This window comes from Gadus chalcogrammus, chromosome 21, assembly GCF_026213295.1.
Source record: "Gadus chalcogrammus isolate NIFS_2021 chromosome 21, NIFS_Gcha_1.0, whole genome shotgun sequence".
NCBI classification, from domain to species: domain Eukaryota; kingdom Metazoa; phylum Chordata; class Actinopteri; order Gadiformes; family Gadidae; genus Gadus; species Gadus chalcogrammus.
The window spans coordinates 15,443,960-15,464,319 of NC_079432.1; the positions used below are offsets into that span (position 1 = coordinate 15,443,960).

Sequence of the window (20,360 nt, forward strand, 5' to 3'; positions counted from 1 at the left end):
CACCGCAGCATAGCAACCGCACTGTAACATAGCAGCCGCACTGTAACATAGCAGCCGCACTGTAACATAGCAACCAAACTGCAACATAGCAACAACACTGCAACATAGCAACCAGACTGTAACATAGCAACCGCACTGTAACATAGCAACCAGACTGTAACATAGCAATCGCACAGTGAAATAGCAACCATACTGTAACATAGCAACCAGACTGTAACATAGCAACCACACATTGAAATAGCAACCAGACTGTAACCTAGCAACCAGGCTGTAACATAGCAAACAAACTGTAACATAGCAACCACACCATAACACATCAACCACACTGTAACATAGCAACCAGACCATAACACATCAACCACACTGTAACATTGGAACTGCACTGTAACCTAGCAACCACACCATCCTTTAGCAACCATACATCAACATATCAATCACAAAACAGGAACTAATGAACACCATAGCAACCAAAAAACTACCACAAAACAACACTATGACAAATAAACCAAACTGGGACATAGCAACTGCACTGAAACATAGCAACCGATAAACTAAATTGCAACCACTCAACACCATAGCTACCACAAAACGACACCCGATTAACCCCAGAACAACATAGCAACAACACAACACCATAGCAACCACAGAACGACACCCGATTAACCCCAGAACAACAAAGCAACAACACAACACCATAGCAACCACACAACATCATGGCCGTCGGCAAGGTGACCTTCACGAGGGAAGAGAGGGACCTGCTGGCCAAGGTGCTATGGATGCTGAACTGGATCTCCGTGGTGACAGGCGTCATCATCTTCAGCCTGGGCCTGTTCATCAAGGTGGAGATCCAGAAGCAAAGGGACGTGATGTCAGACCAGGACATCCTGTACGTGCCTCACATGCTCATCGCCACGGGCCTGGTCGCCTGCTGCATTAACTTCCTGGGCGGGAAGATCTGCTACGACTGCGTGGACGGGGCCAAGTTCACCCGCTGGAAGCTGGTGATGCTGCCCTACATCGTCTGCACCTTCTGCTTCACCTTCTGCGTGCTGGTGGGGGCGCTCCTGTGCTACAGCATGCGCAGCCAGCTGGAAGACTCCCTGCAGATGGGCCTGCGCGGCGCAATGCGGTACTACAAGGACACCGACACACCTGGACGGTGCTACCTGAAGCGCACGCTGGACCTGCTCCAGATCCAGTTCGAGTGCTGCGGGAACGCCGGGTACAAAGACTGGTTCGCCGTCCAGTGGGTCAGCAATCGATACCTGGACATGACCAGCCCCCGCGTCCTGGAGTAAGTGTTGGGTTGGATGTGGACTGTACTGGGTGCCACTTGGTAGCAGTAGTCTAGAGTCTACCAGGTTCTACTGGACTTTACTGGGTTCTACCAGTACCAGTGGTATCAGTGGTGTTTCAAAGTATTTAGGTTCCACTGGGTTCCTAGCGGTCGAGACTCTACTGGGTTCTACTACGGTTTTAGCAGCCTAGAATCTATTAGGTTTTATTCTACATAACTTAAACTGGGTATGAGTGGGGCAAGAGGGTCACTACTCGGTTTTAAAGGGTCTGCTGAATGACCAAATAGTACATAACATACACAGGGGTTGCTGTGTTTTGGCTTCATTGCAGTCGCTTGAGGAGCAACGTGGAGGGCAAGTACCTGATGGACGGCGTTCCGTTCAGCTGCTGTAACACCTTCTCGCCGCGGCCCTGCATCCAGCACCAGCTCACCAACAACTCGGCCCACTTCAGCTACCGCCACCAGACGGACCGCCTCAACCTGTGGACGCGGGGCTGCAGACAGGTGCTGCTGGAGCACTACACCGGCATCCTGCAGTCCACCGGCCTCATAGTCCTCCTCATATGGCTGTTTGAGGTACCAGGCTGTCTCTTTGACTCTTTATAGCTATACACCCGTCCATCCGTCTTTTTATGAAATTTCCTCCGGGATCAATGAAGTAATGTGTATCTGTATTAGTTATATTTATATAGGGGCAAGATTGTTCTTTGTTTGAACCCCGATGGCCGCTGTCCACGCTCAGGCATGCTTTGAGCAAGATGCCCTGACCCTACCTGTTCATTTCATGCCCATTTCTATCGAGGAGCAGGTAGGGGTTCGTATGCATCTTGCACAAGGATGCCTCAGGGTATAACTGCTGACATTGAGGACTATATCTGGGGGTTGTATCTGAGGATTGGGTCACCATGTATCCCCTTGCCGGGAAAGTGCATGGAGGCCCTACCCCTCGTAGAGCAGTGGGCTCTGTTCCCTACAGCTGCTGGTCCTGACGGGCGTGCGGTACCTTCAGACGGCCATGGAGAACCTGCTCCTCCTGGGGGACCTGGACTCAGAGTCAGACGGCTGGATCCTGGAGAACAGCCTGGCTGAGACGGCCCGCTGGAACCTCAACGTCATCAAGAACCTGGGCAAGTGCTACAACGTGGACGACGACGAGGACCCCAACATCAACGTCCCCAGGTCGCAGGAGAGCCAGGGGGAGCCCACGACGTCGGAGGTCACCGTGAGGAGGAAGGACCAGACTCGGCACCTCCCTCTCTGACCACACGTGTGCACGCGCTCGTCACAAACAGCAGCATTACAACGATGCAAACGGTGCCCGTGAGTCAGGAGGACTCCCTGTCTCAAACACACCTTTGCGTGCACCATTACCTCACATCATGAGGTCTCTGGTTGAAACCGACTTGAACTCAAGTGCCCTTGAGCATCAAAGCCCACTGCGGTGCTCCTTGGCCTGGCGAAGTGAAGAACTACAGTATGGCCGACGGCTAGACCCCAGGAAGAGCAGAGGGTGTCCAGGTGCTGTTGGTAGCATCAGAGCCAAGGGGGCGTGGCCTCAGACACCGTGACCACATGACCACAAGACCGTTGACATCAGGTTGTATGGTGATCGTATGGTTCGACAGGAGGGCCTCGGAAAACAACCTTGTTAGTGTTTTGTGTCATGTCTCTTTCATTAAGATCCACACTGAACTGAGCTGGGATCTTCTGCCGTTTATATTTGTAGGTGGAGATTAAGAACATATTCTCTGGGTTCTATTTTCAGAGATCAGGGCGCCAGCCGCCTCCTCTTCTCTGTTCGCCTTCTGTCTGGTCTGTCTTGTGCCTCTGCCCACAACAAGATGCCAAGGGCTTCCTTAATAAAAACACTCTGCTTGTAAAACTGCTTGGACTGGCTGTGTAGGGGGTCTATAATGGTTCATACTGTGTCTGTACCAATTTGTACTGGCTCTGTAGTGGTTTGTACTGGGTCTGTCCTGGTTTATACTGGCTCTGTGGTGGTTTGTACTGGATCTCTGCTTATCTGTAATTGGTCCTAATATGATGTTTTAACATGGCAACATAAACACAGAAGAGATGATGAATAGCTCCCACTGCAGCACCGACGTAGACTCAGCTTTGGTCCTTAAGAATACATAAAGCCTCCAAACGTCTCCATTGTCTCAGGTTCTATTCTGACTGGAAGCCTCTGTCTCCCTCTAGTGGCAGCGAGAGGTACTGGAGAGTATGCAGCGGCAGAGTCTGGGGATGAGAGAGGGGGGCATTAACACACACCTCACACACCACTTCTCCTCTTCTCTCTGCCTAAGGCTGTTGTCATAGTTACCATCACGTGGTTTCTATGTCCTAGTTTACCCCTCATCCCTAACTCCCCCACCCCCTTTTTTCAGTTGAAAGCCTAGCGTTAACCACAAAGCATAGCGTTACGGAGCTGTTTTAAAACATAAAACAGTTACGTAACAAACATATACCCCGCCTCTTATACAGACTGCAGCCAACCAGGGATGGATAGGAAACAGCCAATCGGAACCCTTCCCGTCAGTTATTAATATGTGATCTATACAATTATACACACACACACAGACATACAGACACACACACACACACACACACACACACACACACACACACACACACACACACACACACACACACACACACACACACACACACACACACACACACACACACACACACACACACACACACACAGAGCATTGGCGTGGCTGAGCAGAAAAATCCTGTTCAAGGACAGAAGGCCTCCATTTATATAGCAAGGAGACACTAACCTCTATTTCTCTCTCTCTCTCTCTCTCTCTCTCTCTCTCTCTCTCTCTCTCTCCATCTGTTTCGGGCAGTCTCTCGCTCTTTTCCTCCATCTGTCTATGTTTCTGTTTTTCTCCGGCTCTCAATGTAATCCAACTCTATTTATTGGCATATGAGAGCATATAACAATGTAACATAAACGATGGGGACAGCATAGAGCCTCCTGTTTGCAATAGCACACTCTAGTGTCATTATAATCATCATCCCCTTCATCAATTTATCGTCATCGTCAGCATCATCACCAGCACTGCCACCTTCAACATGATCATACTCACCACCACCATCATCGTCTTCCTCACCACCACCAGGGGGTGACCAGCTGGGGATGGACTGTCAGGTCAAATCATCTTCATGCCTCTGTCACCATAGCAACTCAATAGGCAGCGCCACTGGAATGCTTGGTAAACACATCAGCTAAACAGTGTTTTGTGCATGTGTGCATGTCACACTCTCTCTTCTCCCTGTCACTCCCCCCCCTCACCCCCCCCCACCCTCACTATATCTCTCACCTCTCTCTCATTTCCAATTCAAATTTAGAGGAGCGTTTTCGGCATTTCAAACAAGTAAATAAATAAATAAGTGGAAAATTGTTCACTATATAGAGGAACAATTAATTCATTTAATTTAATAAATGTATACATTGTTGAATATAGAATGTATATTATATATATATAATGTATAGTAAAAAATAATTGCTAGTGGAAATGGTCAGGATATGATAGTTAATCCCTCTCCCTTCTCTCTCTCTCTCTCTCTCTCTCTCTCTCTCTCTCTCTCTCTCTCTCTCTCCCTCTCTCTCTCTCTCCTGTGAACAGTTACGTAATCAGGTGCATGACACAGCCAACCACACACACACACACACACACACACACACACAAACACACACACACGCACACACACACACACACACACACACACACACTTACACACACACACACACACACACACACACACACACACACACACACACACACACACACACACACACACACACATACACACACACACACACACACACACACACACACACACACACACACACACACACACATTCACACGCAAGCCAACACATGCACGCAGGCACACACAAACACACACAAACAAAAAACACACAACAAATAAGTATGCTGAATGGTACCTTGGGTAATCTTGGTACCCCTGTAACCTCTGTGACTGGGTCTGCCTCCTTCATCTGATTGGCTGCAAGGTCACAATGGCTCTTGGAGAAAACAGGTTCACTGCATCCTGTGGTTACGTAGGACCGTAGGTCAAAGGTCATTACAACGTGCATTTCACCGCGGAAGTGATGACCTTGTCGTCATGGAGACCAGGGAATGGCTCTGTTCCAAATATGCTAATGATGCTGAGGACATTCAGAACAATCACACACACACACACACACACACACACTCATACATACTCTCATGAGCACAAAAAAAAACATGCAAAGGCACATGCTCATCACTTACATAGACACACACAAACACACACACGTACAAAGTCAGCTTCTTACATTTCTTGCTGACACACACCTCCTCTATCCTCCTTTCTTCACCTCTCCTACTCTGCCTCTCTCATCTCCTTTCATCTTGTCTCCCTCATCTCCCTCCTACGTATCCTCTCTGCCTTCCGACCTCTCCTTCCCTCCTGTCCCCTCTCTGTTTCTCCTCCTTCCATTCCTCTATCCACTCCTCCTCGGTTAAATAACATGATTAATATTTTTTTGTTGTTTCAGGTTGTATTTATGTCAAATCTACCTTTTACTTTACGCCCCTCCTATTTCCTATTGCTGTTAGCCACGCCCGTTTACAACAACCTCAGCAACCCTGTGCGTGACTCTTTAATCTCAGCCCTTCCTGTGTTAAGGTCCGCCATTCCCGACCGTTTAAGCTCTGCACCTTCTACCTGGCCAATCCCACTCTTCCTGTTTGGTTGAGCCCTCCCCGGACGCTCCCAGACAGCAGAGGGTATCGACGATCACAGTGTCCCCCGGCTCAGTGCCACTAATCTCTATGCTAGCTAGCATTGTTAGCATGGGATTTTATATTCACCTAGCGGCCATCTTGGCTTTAAATGCTAGCTTGGTGGGAGAATCAAATGCACAAATCTAAGATAGATGCTATGTGACCAAGGCCCATTGATACCCTAAAGCTTACTGCAGTTGCTAACATTACCGGCATGACTAATATTACTCTACTATTAACAATACTTCAGTTACTTTAACTCTTTCCGAGATAACACATGTAGGGGAAATATAATGAAGAGATCCCCGAGATGTCTTTGAGATTTCCCTACCCTGTGGCAATTTAAGCATTTTTTTTTACATTTTGTAGCACACAGTATTATTTGTTAAACAACAAGGGTTGGCTTTTAGCATTCCACGTTTAGCCTCGCTCCCCCCCCCCCCCCCCCCCCCTTCCAGCCTGGCTGAGTGTCCGCCTGACTGCTTACTAGCGGCTAAGTTAGCAGCTAGGGTTAGCGATGCGTGTGGCTCCATGTGAGCACGCTCAGTGAGGCTGCAGACCTGCTGAGCCCTGTTGATATCTCTAGGCCAATGGGAGCAGCAGGAGGCTGGCGCAGGGGCGAGACGGGAGGGGGGGCTAGTGTGTGAGGGGCGGGGCTTGATGAATAAATCAGAGGTGGTATAAAGGCTTGACGCTCGATGAGGCTGGTGCATGTGTGTTTGTGTTTGTGTGTGTGTGTGTGTGTGTGTGTGTGTGTGTGTGTGTGTGTGTGTGTGTGTGTGTGTGTGTGTGTGTGTGTGTGTGTGTGTGTGTGTGTGTGTGTGTGTGTGTGTGTGTGTGTGTGTGTGTGTGTGTGTGTGTGTGTGTGCTCGTGGGCACGTACATGAGTGCAACTTTGTTTGTGTGTGCATGCTGGGGCATCTATGATTAGGTTTCGGGATAGGTTTTAGGATCAGGTCTGTGATCAGACACCACAGTCTTCTATGGAAACAAACACACACACAGACATGCACACAACGCACACACATACAGTCTTCTACTGTAAGATACACACGCACACACACACAGACATCACAATATTCTTCCGTCAAAGACATGCCCCACTGACTCCTGTAATGTCCGCCACAGGGGGCCTAGGGCCATTCTCCGAGGCACTTCCCCCTGTATGAGTGTCTTCTTGGCTCCGGGCGTCGGGTTATGTAATATTATATAACGTCAGACAATTAAATGCTCGCGAGCCCTGAGCACCTCTCAGAGCCACTATACGGTGACTCTCACTCGCTCGCCCTACCACTCCCCCTTCCCTCCCCTCCCCCTTCCCCCCACACAGCGACCGACCGGTCCAAACTGGCTCCAGCACTCAGCAGTCACAGCGGGCTGTTGTTACCACGGAAACCAAGAGAGCACGGCAATGACAAATCCATCCTGCAGAAGAGGAAAGGATAAGAGGAAGAGAGGAGAGGAAAGGAGAGGAGCGGAGGGGGAGGAAGGTTGTTCGAATGTATATTTATGAACTGGCAACCGCACTAAGGAGAGTCAACAGCTGCTGGCCTACGCCGTACACGAGAGATTAAACACCTCCTCTACGCAGATGACCTGATTCTGCTGCCTCCTATCCTACCGGGTCAACATAAAGACCTGTACCTACTAGGGACTTATAACCAGACCTACTACCAGACCTACTAGAGCAGTACTATACTACTACCAGACCTACTGGAGCGGTACTATACTACTACCAGACCTACTGGAGCGGTACTATACTACTACCAGACCTACTGGAGCGGTACTATACTACTACCAGACCTACTGGAACGGTCCTATACTACTACCAGACCTACTGGAGCGGTACTATACTACTACCAGACCTACTGGAGCGGTACTATACTACTACCAGACCTACTGGAGCGGTACTATACTACTACCAGACCTACTGGAGCGGTACTATACTACTACCAGACCTACTGGAGCGGTACTATACTACTACCAGACCTACTGGAGCGGTACTATACTACTACCAGACCTACTGGAGCGGTCCTATACTACTACCAGACCTACTGGAGCGGTACTACCAGACCTATAAAAGCAGATCTAGAAAGACCTGGACCATGGCAGGAAACGTTAAAAAGACTAAAATATTCTCAGGGAATCAAGCAAACATTAGTTAAACACAAATAGGCTACTACACACATAGACACATCCAGCCCCACCCATTACAACTAGTTTGCCAAAAGATAGATTACTTCCACTGCAAATATCAATGCTGCTGTGAATGAACTTACAGAGAACGCTCGCAGGCCATCGGACGAGCCTCCAAGTCAATCCCTGGGTGCAGCGTTCCGGCAGATCCTCTTACGAGTCCCGAGGAGAGCCACAGACAATGCATGCAGGGTGAAATTAGAAACCCACTGATCATTCAATCCAAAAAATATGATTCTTGTTTTTATGCAACCACCTAAAAAACAACGACCAATGCTAATATCAATTTGACAGCCTGCAGAGCCAAAAGAGCCCGTCAAGCAAAAAAACACAATCCCCTCACTCAGTTGGTCCTGACCCTCATTTCCCGGGTTTAGTCTCATCACAGCATCAGCCCCAGAAGACAGAGATCTACACAATTAGTCTGGACCAAACTAACACAGGGCTAAATACATCACGGTGTTTGGCCATAAAACAATCAGCTTACTGTAGCAGAGTGGATGCTCTTCATTTGGCTGAATTATTGGCATGACTACAACTCTTTCTATTGCCAAAGCAAACATTGATTGGCATAAAACAATGTGAAGGTCAATCGATATACACAAATATTAGAAACACCAGTAACATGAAAAAAATATGAGGGAATCAAACTGATGGATTAATTTGTCTAATTACAGTGGTCATCTCTCTGAGGAAGAGACACAGAGACAGAGAGAGAGAGAGAGAGAGAGAGAGAGAGAGAGAGAGAGAGAGAGAGAGAGAGAGAGAGAGAGAGAGAGAGAGAGAGAGAGAGAGAGAGAGAGAGAGAAACCGTGAGAGTTTCTCTGGTCAACAACAGCGTCTTGTGTTTCATTAATAAATGGGCTTCATATGCAAATTAGGCTTTGGGTGAATGAGACTTGGGGGAGGGGCTTCGTGTGTTTGTGTCTGTGTGTCTGTGTGTGTGTCTGTGAGTGTGTCTGTGTGTGTGTGACCAGGGCAGGAAGGAGAGGTTCTGAATGGCGGTGGTTTGGCAGGCCCGGTGTGTTGTGCTGCTGTTCTGAGCCCTGAGTTCTGGGGCCGGTTACCCCTGGCTGCGGCAGTCAGGAACCGTCCTCTATGGAGGGGAACCGTCCTCTATAGAGGGCGTTCTGTCACGTCATCCCATTGATTCCATCAGCCCACTGGAGAGACTGTTTAAACAAACAGTTCTCAGCAGTTGGCCAACATTAACGGTAAAATGGCACACTCTGATTTATTTTTACGTTTTTCTTGTTAGTGCATTCCAAATCTGGAGCACAAAATCAACCATTTAGCCGTAGCAGATCGATTGAGATGTTCTGCTGCTATGCAGTTTTTTCAACATCGAGTTAAGTCATCACTGGGTGTCACATGATCACCTGCACAGCATCTCTACTTGGCCCTCGTCCCAGTGGTTCCACACTCACAGGATCCTCAGCCCTTCGGCCAATAGGAAAGGAGTTCCTGTCAGGGAAAACGGTCCACGGTCCAGCTCCGAGGCCCCGTGTTTAAAATAGTCCAGTTGGAGGACGACAGCGGGGCCAGGAGGGTGCAGGACGGTCAGTGATACGGTGGTGCTCCTCAGGCACCCGCAGAGAGCCACGCCCAGCGCTCGTATCACACTGGTAAAGAAACGTAACGAGTGACGATGTAGTCGATACACATTGGGTCTATTTCTCATGAATTGGAATTTCACATTCCAGCGTGAACGGCTATTACATGCTAAACCCATCGTTATTATCGCTAATAATTATTAAGACTGTTTCTGAGAAACACAAAGAAACAGACACACCCACACGCACCAAACACACACACACACACACACACACACACACACACACACACACACACACACACACACACACACACACACACACACACACACACACACACACACACACACACACACACACACACACACACAGGATTAATTATTCATAGTCGCAGGATGGTGGAGGGAGGTGTGTGTGGAGGTCCTGCTGTAGCGGGTCACAGAGTGTACTGTAGCAGTACTGGACGACTGGAGTACCATGGTGCTATATGTTAGAAATGTGGTACTAGCATTTCACTACGTTATAGTACTGCGATTATACTGTAGTACTACAATTGATGCTTCTCTGCAGGAGGTCCTGTATGGAGTATCCCTGTGCTAGTACCCTTGGTATCGGGGTACTATGTTAGCACTGTGGTGCTACGTAGCGTGCAACATGAGTACCGCAGTCTGTCTCCTTTGCCAGAGGTCCCGCACGAAGTGACCCAGGGTTGAGATTTGGATTAAAGCGATGATGTCACAACATGTACTGCAGCGCTTCCCCTTGCCTTATAACCTCCACTTCCTCCCTTCAGATTATCCTATTGGCCGAGAGCCCTGCAGGGCAAAGCTGTCCAACAGACACAGCACTTGTCTGCATCATCTCAGCAGGCGGTCTGTGTCAAACTCACACAAACACACACACACACACACAAACAAACACAAGTCCCGGCATAAACAACACACTCGCACGGTCCTGAAGTGAAGTCAAGGCGAGACACGCCAACACGTTTATCCCCCGCTAGAATCTGAGGTTTTTCTGTCTCCCCACAATTTCAGGTGAAAACTTGTCAAGTCACTAAGAGACTAGCTCCCCCCTCCTCTCCCCTCCCCCCCCCCCCCTCACCCACCCAACCCCCTCCCTCATCACCTCTATCTGTCCGTGAGCCAGAGATGGGGGGTGGGGGGGATGGGGTTGGAGTGGGGGAGAGGGGGTTGTAGAGAGACTGCTGCGCTTTCTGTCTCCAATAGAATGAATGGACTCGAAATAGGAGCCAATCAGCTGCGAGCTGCGGCTCAGTATAAAAGCGAACAAAGCTTCTTAATTCTGGACACCAGTATTCACGTCGATCTGCTTACTCTCGCTCCACTCCAAGCTGCTAAGACTTGTTTTCTCCCCATAGAAAAGCGTCTTCAGGTAGGCTTTTCTTTGATTTTAAAGCGCTCTAGTCGTCGAGCGTATTTTTTTGCAGAGCGCTTATGGCGCGCACACGGAGACTCCTTCGCTGCACAATGAACCAAAATGAACGGTTCATATTTTGCATGCTTGACAGACGGAGGACTACAGTGCGATATTGCTTAATATAGTCCGTCATTGCGCGTTTGACGGCTGTCTGATTGTTTTTTGGGGGGGGCGGGGAGGGGGGGGATGTCTGGATTCCGGTGCAGGACTGCGTCTCGGCATTCCGGCGACCTTGTCCAGGTTGATACACCCGCAGTAGGCCTCCATCCCGCATCCCCACCTCGACATTCCTACATCAGTCCACCTCACACCTATTTAAATCATCTGACCAGCGGACCGAAGGCTTAACGCCTGATTTTGGTTAACATCCATCCGCCCCCGTGCAGACGGTGGATGTTAACCCATCGAGACGGCGCACAGAGGGTTAATTTGAGGCTAAATGGGCTTTTTATTGAGCGACCGTTATCTGGCTGGTTGCGTCACCGTGTTGTATAATAAGTCTTTGTCCCGCTGCCTTATCCCTCCAGACGGCTTTATAGGGCGCTGCGTGCCAGCCTGGGACGACTCATTAAGCGGCTGTGTGTGTGCGTGTGGAGCTGTGCGTGTGTATTTGTATGTGATTGTGTCGTTGTGTTATTTCCCCCCCCCCCCATCAGGTGAACCAACCATGCCGTTCGGTAACACGCACAACAAGCTGAAGATGAACTACTCATCGGACCAGGAGTTCCCCGACCTCACCAAGCACAACAACCACATGGCCAAGATCCTCACCCCGGAGATTTACTCCAACCTGCGGGACAAAGAGACGCCTAGCGGCTTCACCCTGGATGACGTCATCCAGACCGGCATCGACAATCCAGGTATAAAAGCCCCACATCACGTGACCCTCCATCCTATCTCCTCCCCCAGTCCCATCGGTCCGTCAAAGGCCGTGTCACTGAGTTGCGGATTTCTCAGTATTTTCTCGGTCGCGTGAGGAAACCCAAGTCCATCGCTAGGCCTTTAAACCGCAGCGGGCCTCCAGCAGTGACCTTGTGGTCGCCCCCTAGCGGTGAGCCCGCGCACGGCGGCTTATGCTCGGCCGTCCGAAGCGGATTGGTTCGATATTTAATTTTGAATCTTGTGGAGGAATGAACGAGCACTGGTAAAAGTTCCATTGCAGGGTCGATGATCACGTGACCTTAAGCAGGACACGGACATCGTCGTAATATAGGCCTGTTACCGGCAATATGAACAAGTTCTGCATGGAATATGGAGAATGCCTACCTCATTGATAACATTGGACGACTGCTATAGTGTCACTGGTCTTAACATGCACCATTGGAGAGGGTTACTACATACAGGTTATTATAAACAACGATATGTTTCTAAAACAGGCCACCCCTTCATCATGACGGTGGGCTGCGTGGCGGGAGACGAGGAGACCTACGAGGTGTTCAAGGAGCTGCTGGACCCCGTGATCGAAGACCGCCACGGAGGGTACAAGCCCTCTGACAAACACAAGACCGACATCAACCCGGACAACCTGCAGGTACGCACGCAGACGCATAATCGCACGCACTATCGCACGCGCATAGACTCAGAAACACACACTATACACACGCACACGTTTTTTAATATGATGTTCGTGCGTGTGGCGCACGGCAGGGCGGAGACGACTTGGATCCCAACTACGTGCTGAGCTCCAGGGTGAGGACGGGGAGGAGTGTTCGCGGGTTCTGCCTGCCGCCCCACTGCAGCCGCGGGGAGAGACGCGCCATCGAGGACCTCTCCATCCAAAGTGCGTAGCTCCGCTTCTCCGTTCATGCGCACACATCAATGATTAATGGTCCGCTGCTGCCCCCTGCCGGCGCAAACACCTACTAAAGTCAGTTTTACATTCCATCGAAAGATCCCCTCAACACTAGTACAGATTGGGAATTTGAGTTACAAAATAATATAAAATAAGAAAGAGTTGTGTTGGAATTGACTTCGTATTTTTTTTTATTTTTTTTTAATTAAATTGTATTTTGATTGAGTCTCAGGGTGCTTATGCATTTGGCCCTGTAGCAATGACCAGTTGCGCAACATGAGAACAATGAGGCTCAATAATAAACGATTTAATCAAAACAGGGAGGGGCCTGCCAAAAATACTCATTGGAGGTTTAACAGTTCGGTCGAGGTCGAAAAGAACATGAAGAGATAGGAAGCTGGAGGGCTTATAGGCTACTAACGGCCATAAGAGCCTAGCAGGTAACAGACGGCACTGAGAAAATCCTTTTACGTAATACCCAAGGATTAATGTGCACGTGCTGTGCCTTCTTGATATAAATGTCATGCTCTTTGCTGCCCCCTGTCGTGCGTTGAGATACTGCAGGTAGCCCATTCTTTCTAGACTTCACAGCCAAAATGATTACTTTAATTAAACGGACCTCTATTTCATCGCCATGTTAGATGTGGATCAGCCTTTAGAAGGCATTTAAAAATCGACCCTATCACACAATGACATGCCCCACCCACATGTATGATTGATATATCAGCCTAGCCATTTCTACAGGCCACTGCATATGCCAGTGTTAAAATTGGGAGAGGGATAGCGTCTGAAGCGTCTTAGAGTACCATATTAAGCGCTATATAAATTGTATTTATTATTATTATTATTATAGTCTGGTGGGAAGGGGGTTTGATCCAAATCCAGACAAAAGGCACTGGGTTTGTTCAGCAATCTCTTTAGTCTACCTGTAGTTATTCTATAAAGCAGGATTCCCTCCAACCCCTACCGGTGCCTTAATCACATGTATCGGTATTGACTGTCAGTTTCTTTCGATCAAACCGTCGGCTAAAAAAACCAGTTACAGTTAAAGCAGAATAAAAGTGAAGTTGTCGTCCATTGCATCAACGGGTGATAAACGATTCCCCATGGACTCGCCCAACAGCGGTGTGTTTGAAGGTTTAACAGCGGTTTGCTGCGCGCAGGTCTGGACGTCCTGGACGGGGACCTGAAGGGAACGTACTACGCCCTGAAGAACATGACAGATGAGGAGCAGCAGCAGCTCATCGACGACCACTTCCTGTTCGACAAGCCCGTCTCCCCCCTGCTCCTGGCCTCCGGGATGGCCCGGGACTGGCCCGACGGTCGTGGCATCTGGTGAGTTCCAGGGTACCGACGAGACCCATCCCAGGCCGACAGTACGGCCACTGGTGTCGTTTGTAGGCGACTCCCAACTCCTAAAGGTTTTGTGAATCTGCTTCATCATGGGTCAACCCGTCTCCACCTTTAATAGCAATGTTCCCGTGACCTTATTTGTATCGCTCCACACTACGTGATTTACGAGAAGTTCACTAAATTATATTTAGTTGTACAATAATTAATGTTTAGTCATTCACTGAATGATGAGTATTAGTTCCATAAGTAATGAGTTATGGATCACTAAATGATAAGCAGTAACTCACTCATTTGCTCGTGGCTATGAACCATTAGGACTTTGGGTCATTTATTCATGTCTTAAAAATCTTTCAATATTTTTTATTGCACCATTAAATAAATATAGTCTCTGTCAGTCAGCAATCTGGGATCTGGATTGGCTTGGAGCTCAGTAGAGTGACACGGTTCTGTTTCCTCAGGCACAACGAGGGAAAGACCTTCTTGGTCTGGGTCAACGAGGAGGACCACCTCAGGGTCATCTCCATGCAGAAGGGAGGCAACATGAAGGAGGTCTTCAACCGCTTCTGCACCGGCCTCACAAAGGTACGAACCCCTGCTCCTCAACCTCATCAGGTTAAGATTAAGAAGGACACATACAATTTGAGGCCACCACTCATTTCTGTAGCGCCTGCCTTAAACAAATGTCCATGACAGAGACTTGTTTTTAACTCCCCATTGCTATAATTCCTACGTCCAATCGCATCATTACCCTCAGCGCCTTCCTGTTAAAGGAACGATGCAACCTCTTAACCAATAGATACCTCGCGCCATGGAGAATCCCATGCCTTCTCTTAGCGGCACGCTCAAAACCAAACCACCTCCAATGTTATTGCAGATCGAATCCCTGTTCAAGGACCGAGGACACGAGTTCATGTGGAACGAGCACCTGGGATACGTCCTCACCTGCCCCTCCAACCTGGGCACCGGGCTGCGCGCCGGCGTCCACGTCAAGATCCCCAACCTCAGCAAGCACGAGTCCTTCGGAGAGGTCCTCAAGAGGCTGAGGCTCCAGAAGCGTGGAACAGGTAAATACGTTGAACCGCATGACGCTAAAGGACTTACCCTGAACCCTAGATGGCCCTTAACCCCTGAACCTAGAAGTAGATGACTAGATGGCTTTGGACCTTAACCGTGTCCCTGACACCTCTCCCTTAAGTGAAAGGTGCCTTAGCCCTAACCCTAAGGGAAGATGACTCTATCCATCTAACCCCTCCTCCTCCTCATTCAGGTGGCGTGGACACCGCCGCAGTGGGCGGAGTCTTCGACATCTCCAACGCCGACCGGCTGGGCTTCTCGGAGGTGGAGCTGGTGCAGATGGTGGTGGACGGTGTCCGACTGATGGTGGACATGGAGAAGCGCCTGGAGGCCGGCCAGGCCATCGACGACCTCATGCCCGAGCAGAAGTGAACTCTGACCCACTATAACCCTTGACCTATATCCCCCGCCCCCCCACCCCCACCCCACTCCCATCCACAACAACCACCCCCCTCACGTCATTCACCTATACCCCTCCCTCCCTTCCTTCGTATATATATATATTTATATATATGAATATATATATCAGAAACCAATAATGTAAAGTACAAGAGGGAGACTCCATTCTGTCCTGCGATAGCTTCGTCTTCCAACAGCAGCTCTGGAGGGGTTTTCTATCTTCTGTTCACGTAGTTGTTGGATGAACACCTCAAATAAAGTCTTTGGCCCAATCCATGACCTCCTGGTGTTATTATTATTATTTTTTACATACATATGAAATGACATGCTACTGGCTCAGAGATGCATATTCAATTCAATTTTATTTGCATAACCCCTAATCACAGGTACAGTCTCAGAATGCTTAAAAGGCCATATATTTATGATATTTATTAAATATACTGGTTGTAAACCCTGGTCACCGTCAATGGAACCCTTTTGTACACCTGGCTGTATCATTCAGCTGCTGTCAAATATAAATCTTGATAAAAAAATGTCTGCACTCATGGCGATCTTAATTACTGACATATATTATATATTTTAATATGCTATGTTATATTATCTTAATCTCTGACTGTTAATGTGTTTTGAGCAACGGTCAAACTCCGATGCAGGTATTTCAGCCTCAGTGTTGTTTCAAGCGGTCGACAGAGAAGGACCATAGCTGTTCGTTGGGAGCATAGCCAACAGACGGCAGCTCAACGCGCTTTACCAATGAAACACATGTTTGGCTTTAGAGATGAAGAAAGCTGTTGGCCTTTAGATTCCGTTGGTTTCAGCACATCAACCAAAGCTGTAATCTGATTGGATGTGGCTTGGTGTGGGAGGGGCTTTTGAGAGGAGGATCCTAATCGGTGTATGCGTGGGTGTGTTTGTGCATGTGTGTATCTGTAAATGTGTGCATTGGTGGAGGTGGTCGGGGCGGGTAGGGGGGTCATTGGGTTTATCTGCACTGCTGAGGGGTTTTATAGTACTGCATTACTTCATAGTACTGAATACTTAACTGCTAATGCAGACCTAACACTCTCACAGAGCAGATGTTAACATGGAAACTAATGAGAGCAGATGCTTTAATCCGGTACACAGAGTGGATCCTATGGTTAGGCTGCAAAGTAACCCTAACCCCTTTACCGCTATGAATTAATAAATACAGGTGTTTAATATCTGAAAAAAAAAAGCTCAAGTCTCTGTATTCATTTGTTTCATTTTCAGTTTTAAATTTAGCCTGTATTTTTCCCCTTTAACATTATCTTAACATTATAAAGGGACATCTTTTAAGCAAACTATTCGATGGTACTTAATAACCAGGTATTCTGGTTGATCGAGGGTAGAGGTTAGCATGATGCACCCTGTAGTAAGTAGAGCTTGACCACACCCCCGGTCCAGCAATAGGAAGGAGTATCCTGCAAGATGTAGGTCTACGGGAGGCACACGCCATTCATGGGTTATTTTCTTCAGCATATAGGTACACTGGACCATTTACGAAAGGAAAGGAGATAATGCCGTCCCACAATTCCTTGCGGCAGTATAATTCAAAACAACGCACCATTCTTCCATTCTATAAAACAAAACATCAATTTTTTTTACATTCAATCAAGCTAATTCGGATCAGTGTCCATAATTATGAGTCGACAGGAGTGTGACAACTGTTATCAATGTGACAACTACCGTTTTATTTCCTTTTTGAGACTATTAGCCTATGTTATTCTATTTATTTGTATTTCAAACGGTAGGCCTAGTTATGAAGTATTTTTTCACTGTGTTGTCCATGTTTATACAGCCTGTGTGAAACAGCACTGTTAGAATTCCCGATGCAAAGTATCTAAGATGCGCTTTCAGAAGTCCATCCTCGGTACAGTGTAGTTTTACCATGGCGACCCCGTCCACAACGTCCACCGCCTGTCTCTCCTTCCTCCCAGGCATGAATCTTGGCGTTATACTTGAGTCCACCCTCTCCCTCGAACCTCATATCCATCAAGTTTTCAAATCCTCCTTTTACCACATTCGCAATATCGCAAAGATCTGCCCCTCTCTCTCTCTCTCTCTCTCTCTCTCTCTCTCTCTCTCTCTCTCTCTCTCTCTCTCTCTCTCTCTCTCTCTCTCTCTCTCTCTCTCTCTCTCTCTCTCTCTCTCTCTCTCTCTCTCTCCCGGCCTGCTGCTGAGACACTGATCCACGCCTTCATCTCCTCGTCACAACTACTCCAGAATGCACGCGCCCAACTCCTAGTCTCACACCAAACCCTGGCACCACATCACCCCCAACCTAAAGGACCTCCATTGGCTTCCTATCTCCCACCAAATGAATGTGAAGATCCTGGTCCTAGCCCCAAAGCCCTCCACCAACTGGCTGCCCCATATCTCACTGTCCTCCTCTCCCCCTCCACCCTCTCGGCCCCTCAGGTCCACCTCAGCCAGCCTTCTCTGAACCCCCAAGTCCAACCTTCGCCGTTTAGGGGACAGAGCCATCACCTGGGCAGCTCCTTGGCTCTGGAACCCCCTCCCCGAAGACATCAGAGACTCAGAGTCCCTCCCAGTCTTCCAATCCCGCCTCAAGACCCATCTTTTCTCTACTGACTTTTCTTAGCACGCCCCCTAATCCACCTGTGTGTCAGTGCTGTATGTGTGTGTTGTTTGTTTTACTACCACAGCCCCTCAGGGACAAGCAACTTTGAGTCATAGAAAAGCGCTATATAAATCATGTGTAAGTGCAGTCAAATTATCTTTGCACCGCGTTGGTCTTTTCTTAAGTCTTTATGAATTCTCCTTCACATCTTTCCATGTCTTTATGACGTTTTACATCAAGGTCAAAGCAAAGAGGTTAGAAAATAATATATGACGTAATTTTTGGACCACCCGACCGCAACCAAGGTCCCACAGGAGACAGCGGAAGGGGCGTGGCTAAGGCTCTTCATTGCAACATTTATATATGACGTCATGGATACATTAATTCTCTTTGAAAGGTAAATACGGAAATAAATATGTGAATAAAATAAATAAAATACACGTGATGAATAAAATCGAAATAAACAGCAATGCTATGAACCGGCTAATAAATTTAAACCCTGAAATAGAAACGGTGCTTATTGGCCCTTTATTTGGCGCTCTAATACATTATGGTTATTTGTTCATATATTTTATATATTTAAATCCTGATGAAACGCGATATAGATTTATTATCCGTTTATTCTGGTTCGGTTGTAGATGTCGTCCACCTGCCGGGCAGCAGGTGACGCGGTGGTGTTGCGTCAACAACCTGCCCGCGCGCAGGTCCACAGGCGGTGACTCTCGCGCTGCTATAGAAATGCCATAACAGCACAGCAGCAGCATCCCGAGCTCGAGAGGCGACACGGACGGTCGGCGATTCCCCATTTCAAATTAAATCCCCGGTCAATATTAATTGCGGTTCTTTCCTCACATCCCCGCGGTGCTGCTCGAGACACACATGACGCAGTTTTGAATTAAAGACGCGGATATCGCGGGGTTTTGTTGCGGAGCGGCGCGGCGCATCTGGAGCGGAGGTAAGAGAGAGGATGGCGGGGAGGAGGGGAGGGACACGGCGCGCCCTGCCTCGGCCTGCCCGGCATCCATACTGATGATTTGTATTCATAGGGAGGTGTGTATTGTGTGTTTTACTGTAGGTGGGGAACGAAAAAACACGGAATGGGTGTAGGCTATCCCCCGTGAATCTAAAACCGTGGTGTCAGAACACGCGTTGAGTCTCCATTCAGATGACATGTTATATTTAATGGTGGCCTGTATCACATCTTGCTCTGCCGAAACAGACAGCGGCGCGGCTCTCTGTTTCCAGCGATTATCATCCGGCTCTAGAGATTAAGCCGCCCAGATCCTCGTCCCTAAACGCCACGGTTTTCCCTTATTAAAACGGACTGTGTCTTTTCCGGACCAAACCGGCCCGTCCGTCTGTCACCGAGGCGCCACATAGCAAGGTTCTACTAAAAAAAACCTCCCTCGATGGTCTCTGTAGCTTACCACGCGGCACCTGATTGTCTACATTGCCCCGCTTAACGGTACCGGATATCAAGGGTCAACTCAACAAGCAACGGGACAAGCCTGCAGGTTTGGTCGTTTAGGGCTAATCTGCATCCTATGCCTTCCCATGAGGCGTGTTATCGGTTTCCGCGAGATCAATTAAGTCCTCCACATCCATTATTAGGCTACGCCTGAGTCGCGTTGCGCTATAATTAAATAATTAGTTAGAATTACTGTTTTCTTTGATTAAAAAATGGTTGGACTATGGTCGGCCTAATTTGTCTGCCTAAAACACTGTACAACATTCTGTATGAATACAGGCAAGAACAGAATTAAGTCATAGGCCTACCACCCTCCATCATCCCTCCATCATTTTCTCTCTATTCTCAATCATTCTGCCTCTACTCTGTCATCCCTTCATTATTTGATAATTT

At 48.3% G+C, this 20,360-nt stretch overlaps 2 protein-coding genes across 2 annotated transcripts; both read left to right on the forward strand.

The window, feature by feature from the left end:
* Window positions 1–713: 713 nt before the first annotated feature.
* On the forward strand, window positions 714–9,853 carry LOC130374981 (photoreceptor outer segment membrane glycoprotein 2-like). The gene is made up of 5 exons (XM_056581965.1): window positions 714–1,294; window positions 1,630–1,876; window positions 2,277–2,479; window positions 7,336–7,357; window positions 9,740–9,853. Exons 1-5 carry the CDS (start codon window positions 714–716, stop codon window positions 9,851–9,853), a joined length of 1,167 nt encoding a protein of 388 aa, XP_056437940.1.
* Window positions 9,854–11,151: 1,298 nt separating this feature from the next.
* ckbb (creatine kinase, brain b) lies at window positions 11,152–16,173 on the forward strand. The gene is made up of 8 exons (XM_056581191.1): window positions 11,152–11,234; window positions 11,936–12,139; window positions 12,656–12,810; window positions 12,927–13,059; window positions 14,235–14,406; window positions 14,883–15,006; window positions 15,299–15,488; window positions 15,692–16,173. Exons 2-8 carry the CDS (start codon window positions 11,947–11,949, stop codon window positions 15,868–15,870), a joined length of 1,146 nt encoding a protein of 381 aa, XP_056437166.1. The 5' UTR covers window positions 11,152–11,234; window positions 11,936–11,946; the 3' UTR covers window positions 15,871–16,173.
* Window positions 16,174–20,360: the final 4,187 nt, after the last annotated feature.

Excerpts from the sequence above, each read along its gene's own strand:
- LOC130374981 (XM_056581965.1), top strand. The coding sequence starts at position 714 with ATGGCCGTCGGCAAGGTGACCTTCACGAGGGAAGAGAGGGACCTGCTG. Across the intron at positions 2,480-7,335 it reads CCCAACATCAACGTCCCCAG|CACCTCTCAGAGCCACTATA; the intron begins GTCGCAGGAGAG and ends GCGAGCCCTGAG. Across the intron at positions 7,358-9,739 it reads CCTCTCAGAGCCACTATACG|GAAAGGAGTTCCTGTCAGGG; the intron begins GTGACTCTCACT and ends TTCGGCCAATAG.
- ckbb (XM_056581191.1), top strand. The coding sequence starts at position 11,947 with ATGCCGTTCGGTAACACGCACAACAAGCTGAAGATGAACTACTCATCG. Across the intron at positions 12,140-12,655 it reads GACCGGCATCGACAATCCAG|GCCACCCCTTCATCATGACG; the intron begins GTATAAAAGCCC and ends TTTCTAAAACAG. Across the intron at positions 12,811-12,926 it reads TCAACCCGGACAACCTGCAG|GGCGGAGACGACTTGGATCC; the intron begins GTACGCACGCAG and ends GGCGCACGGCAG.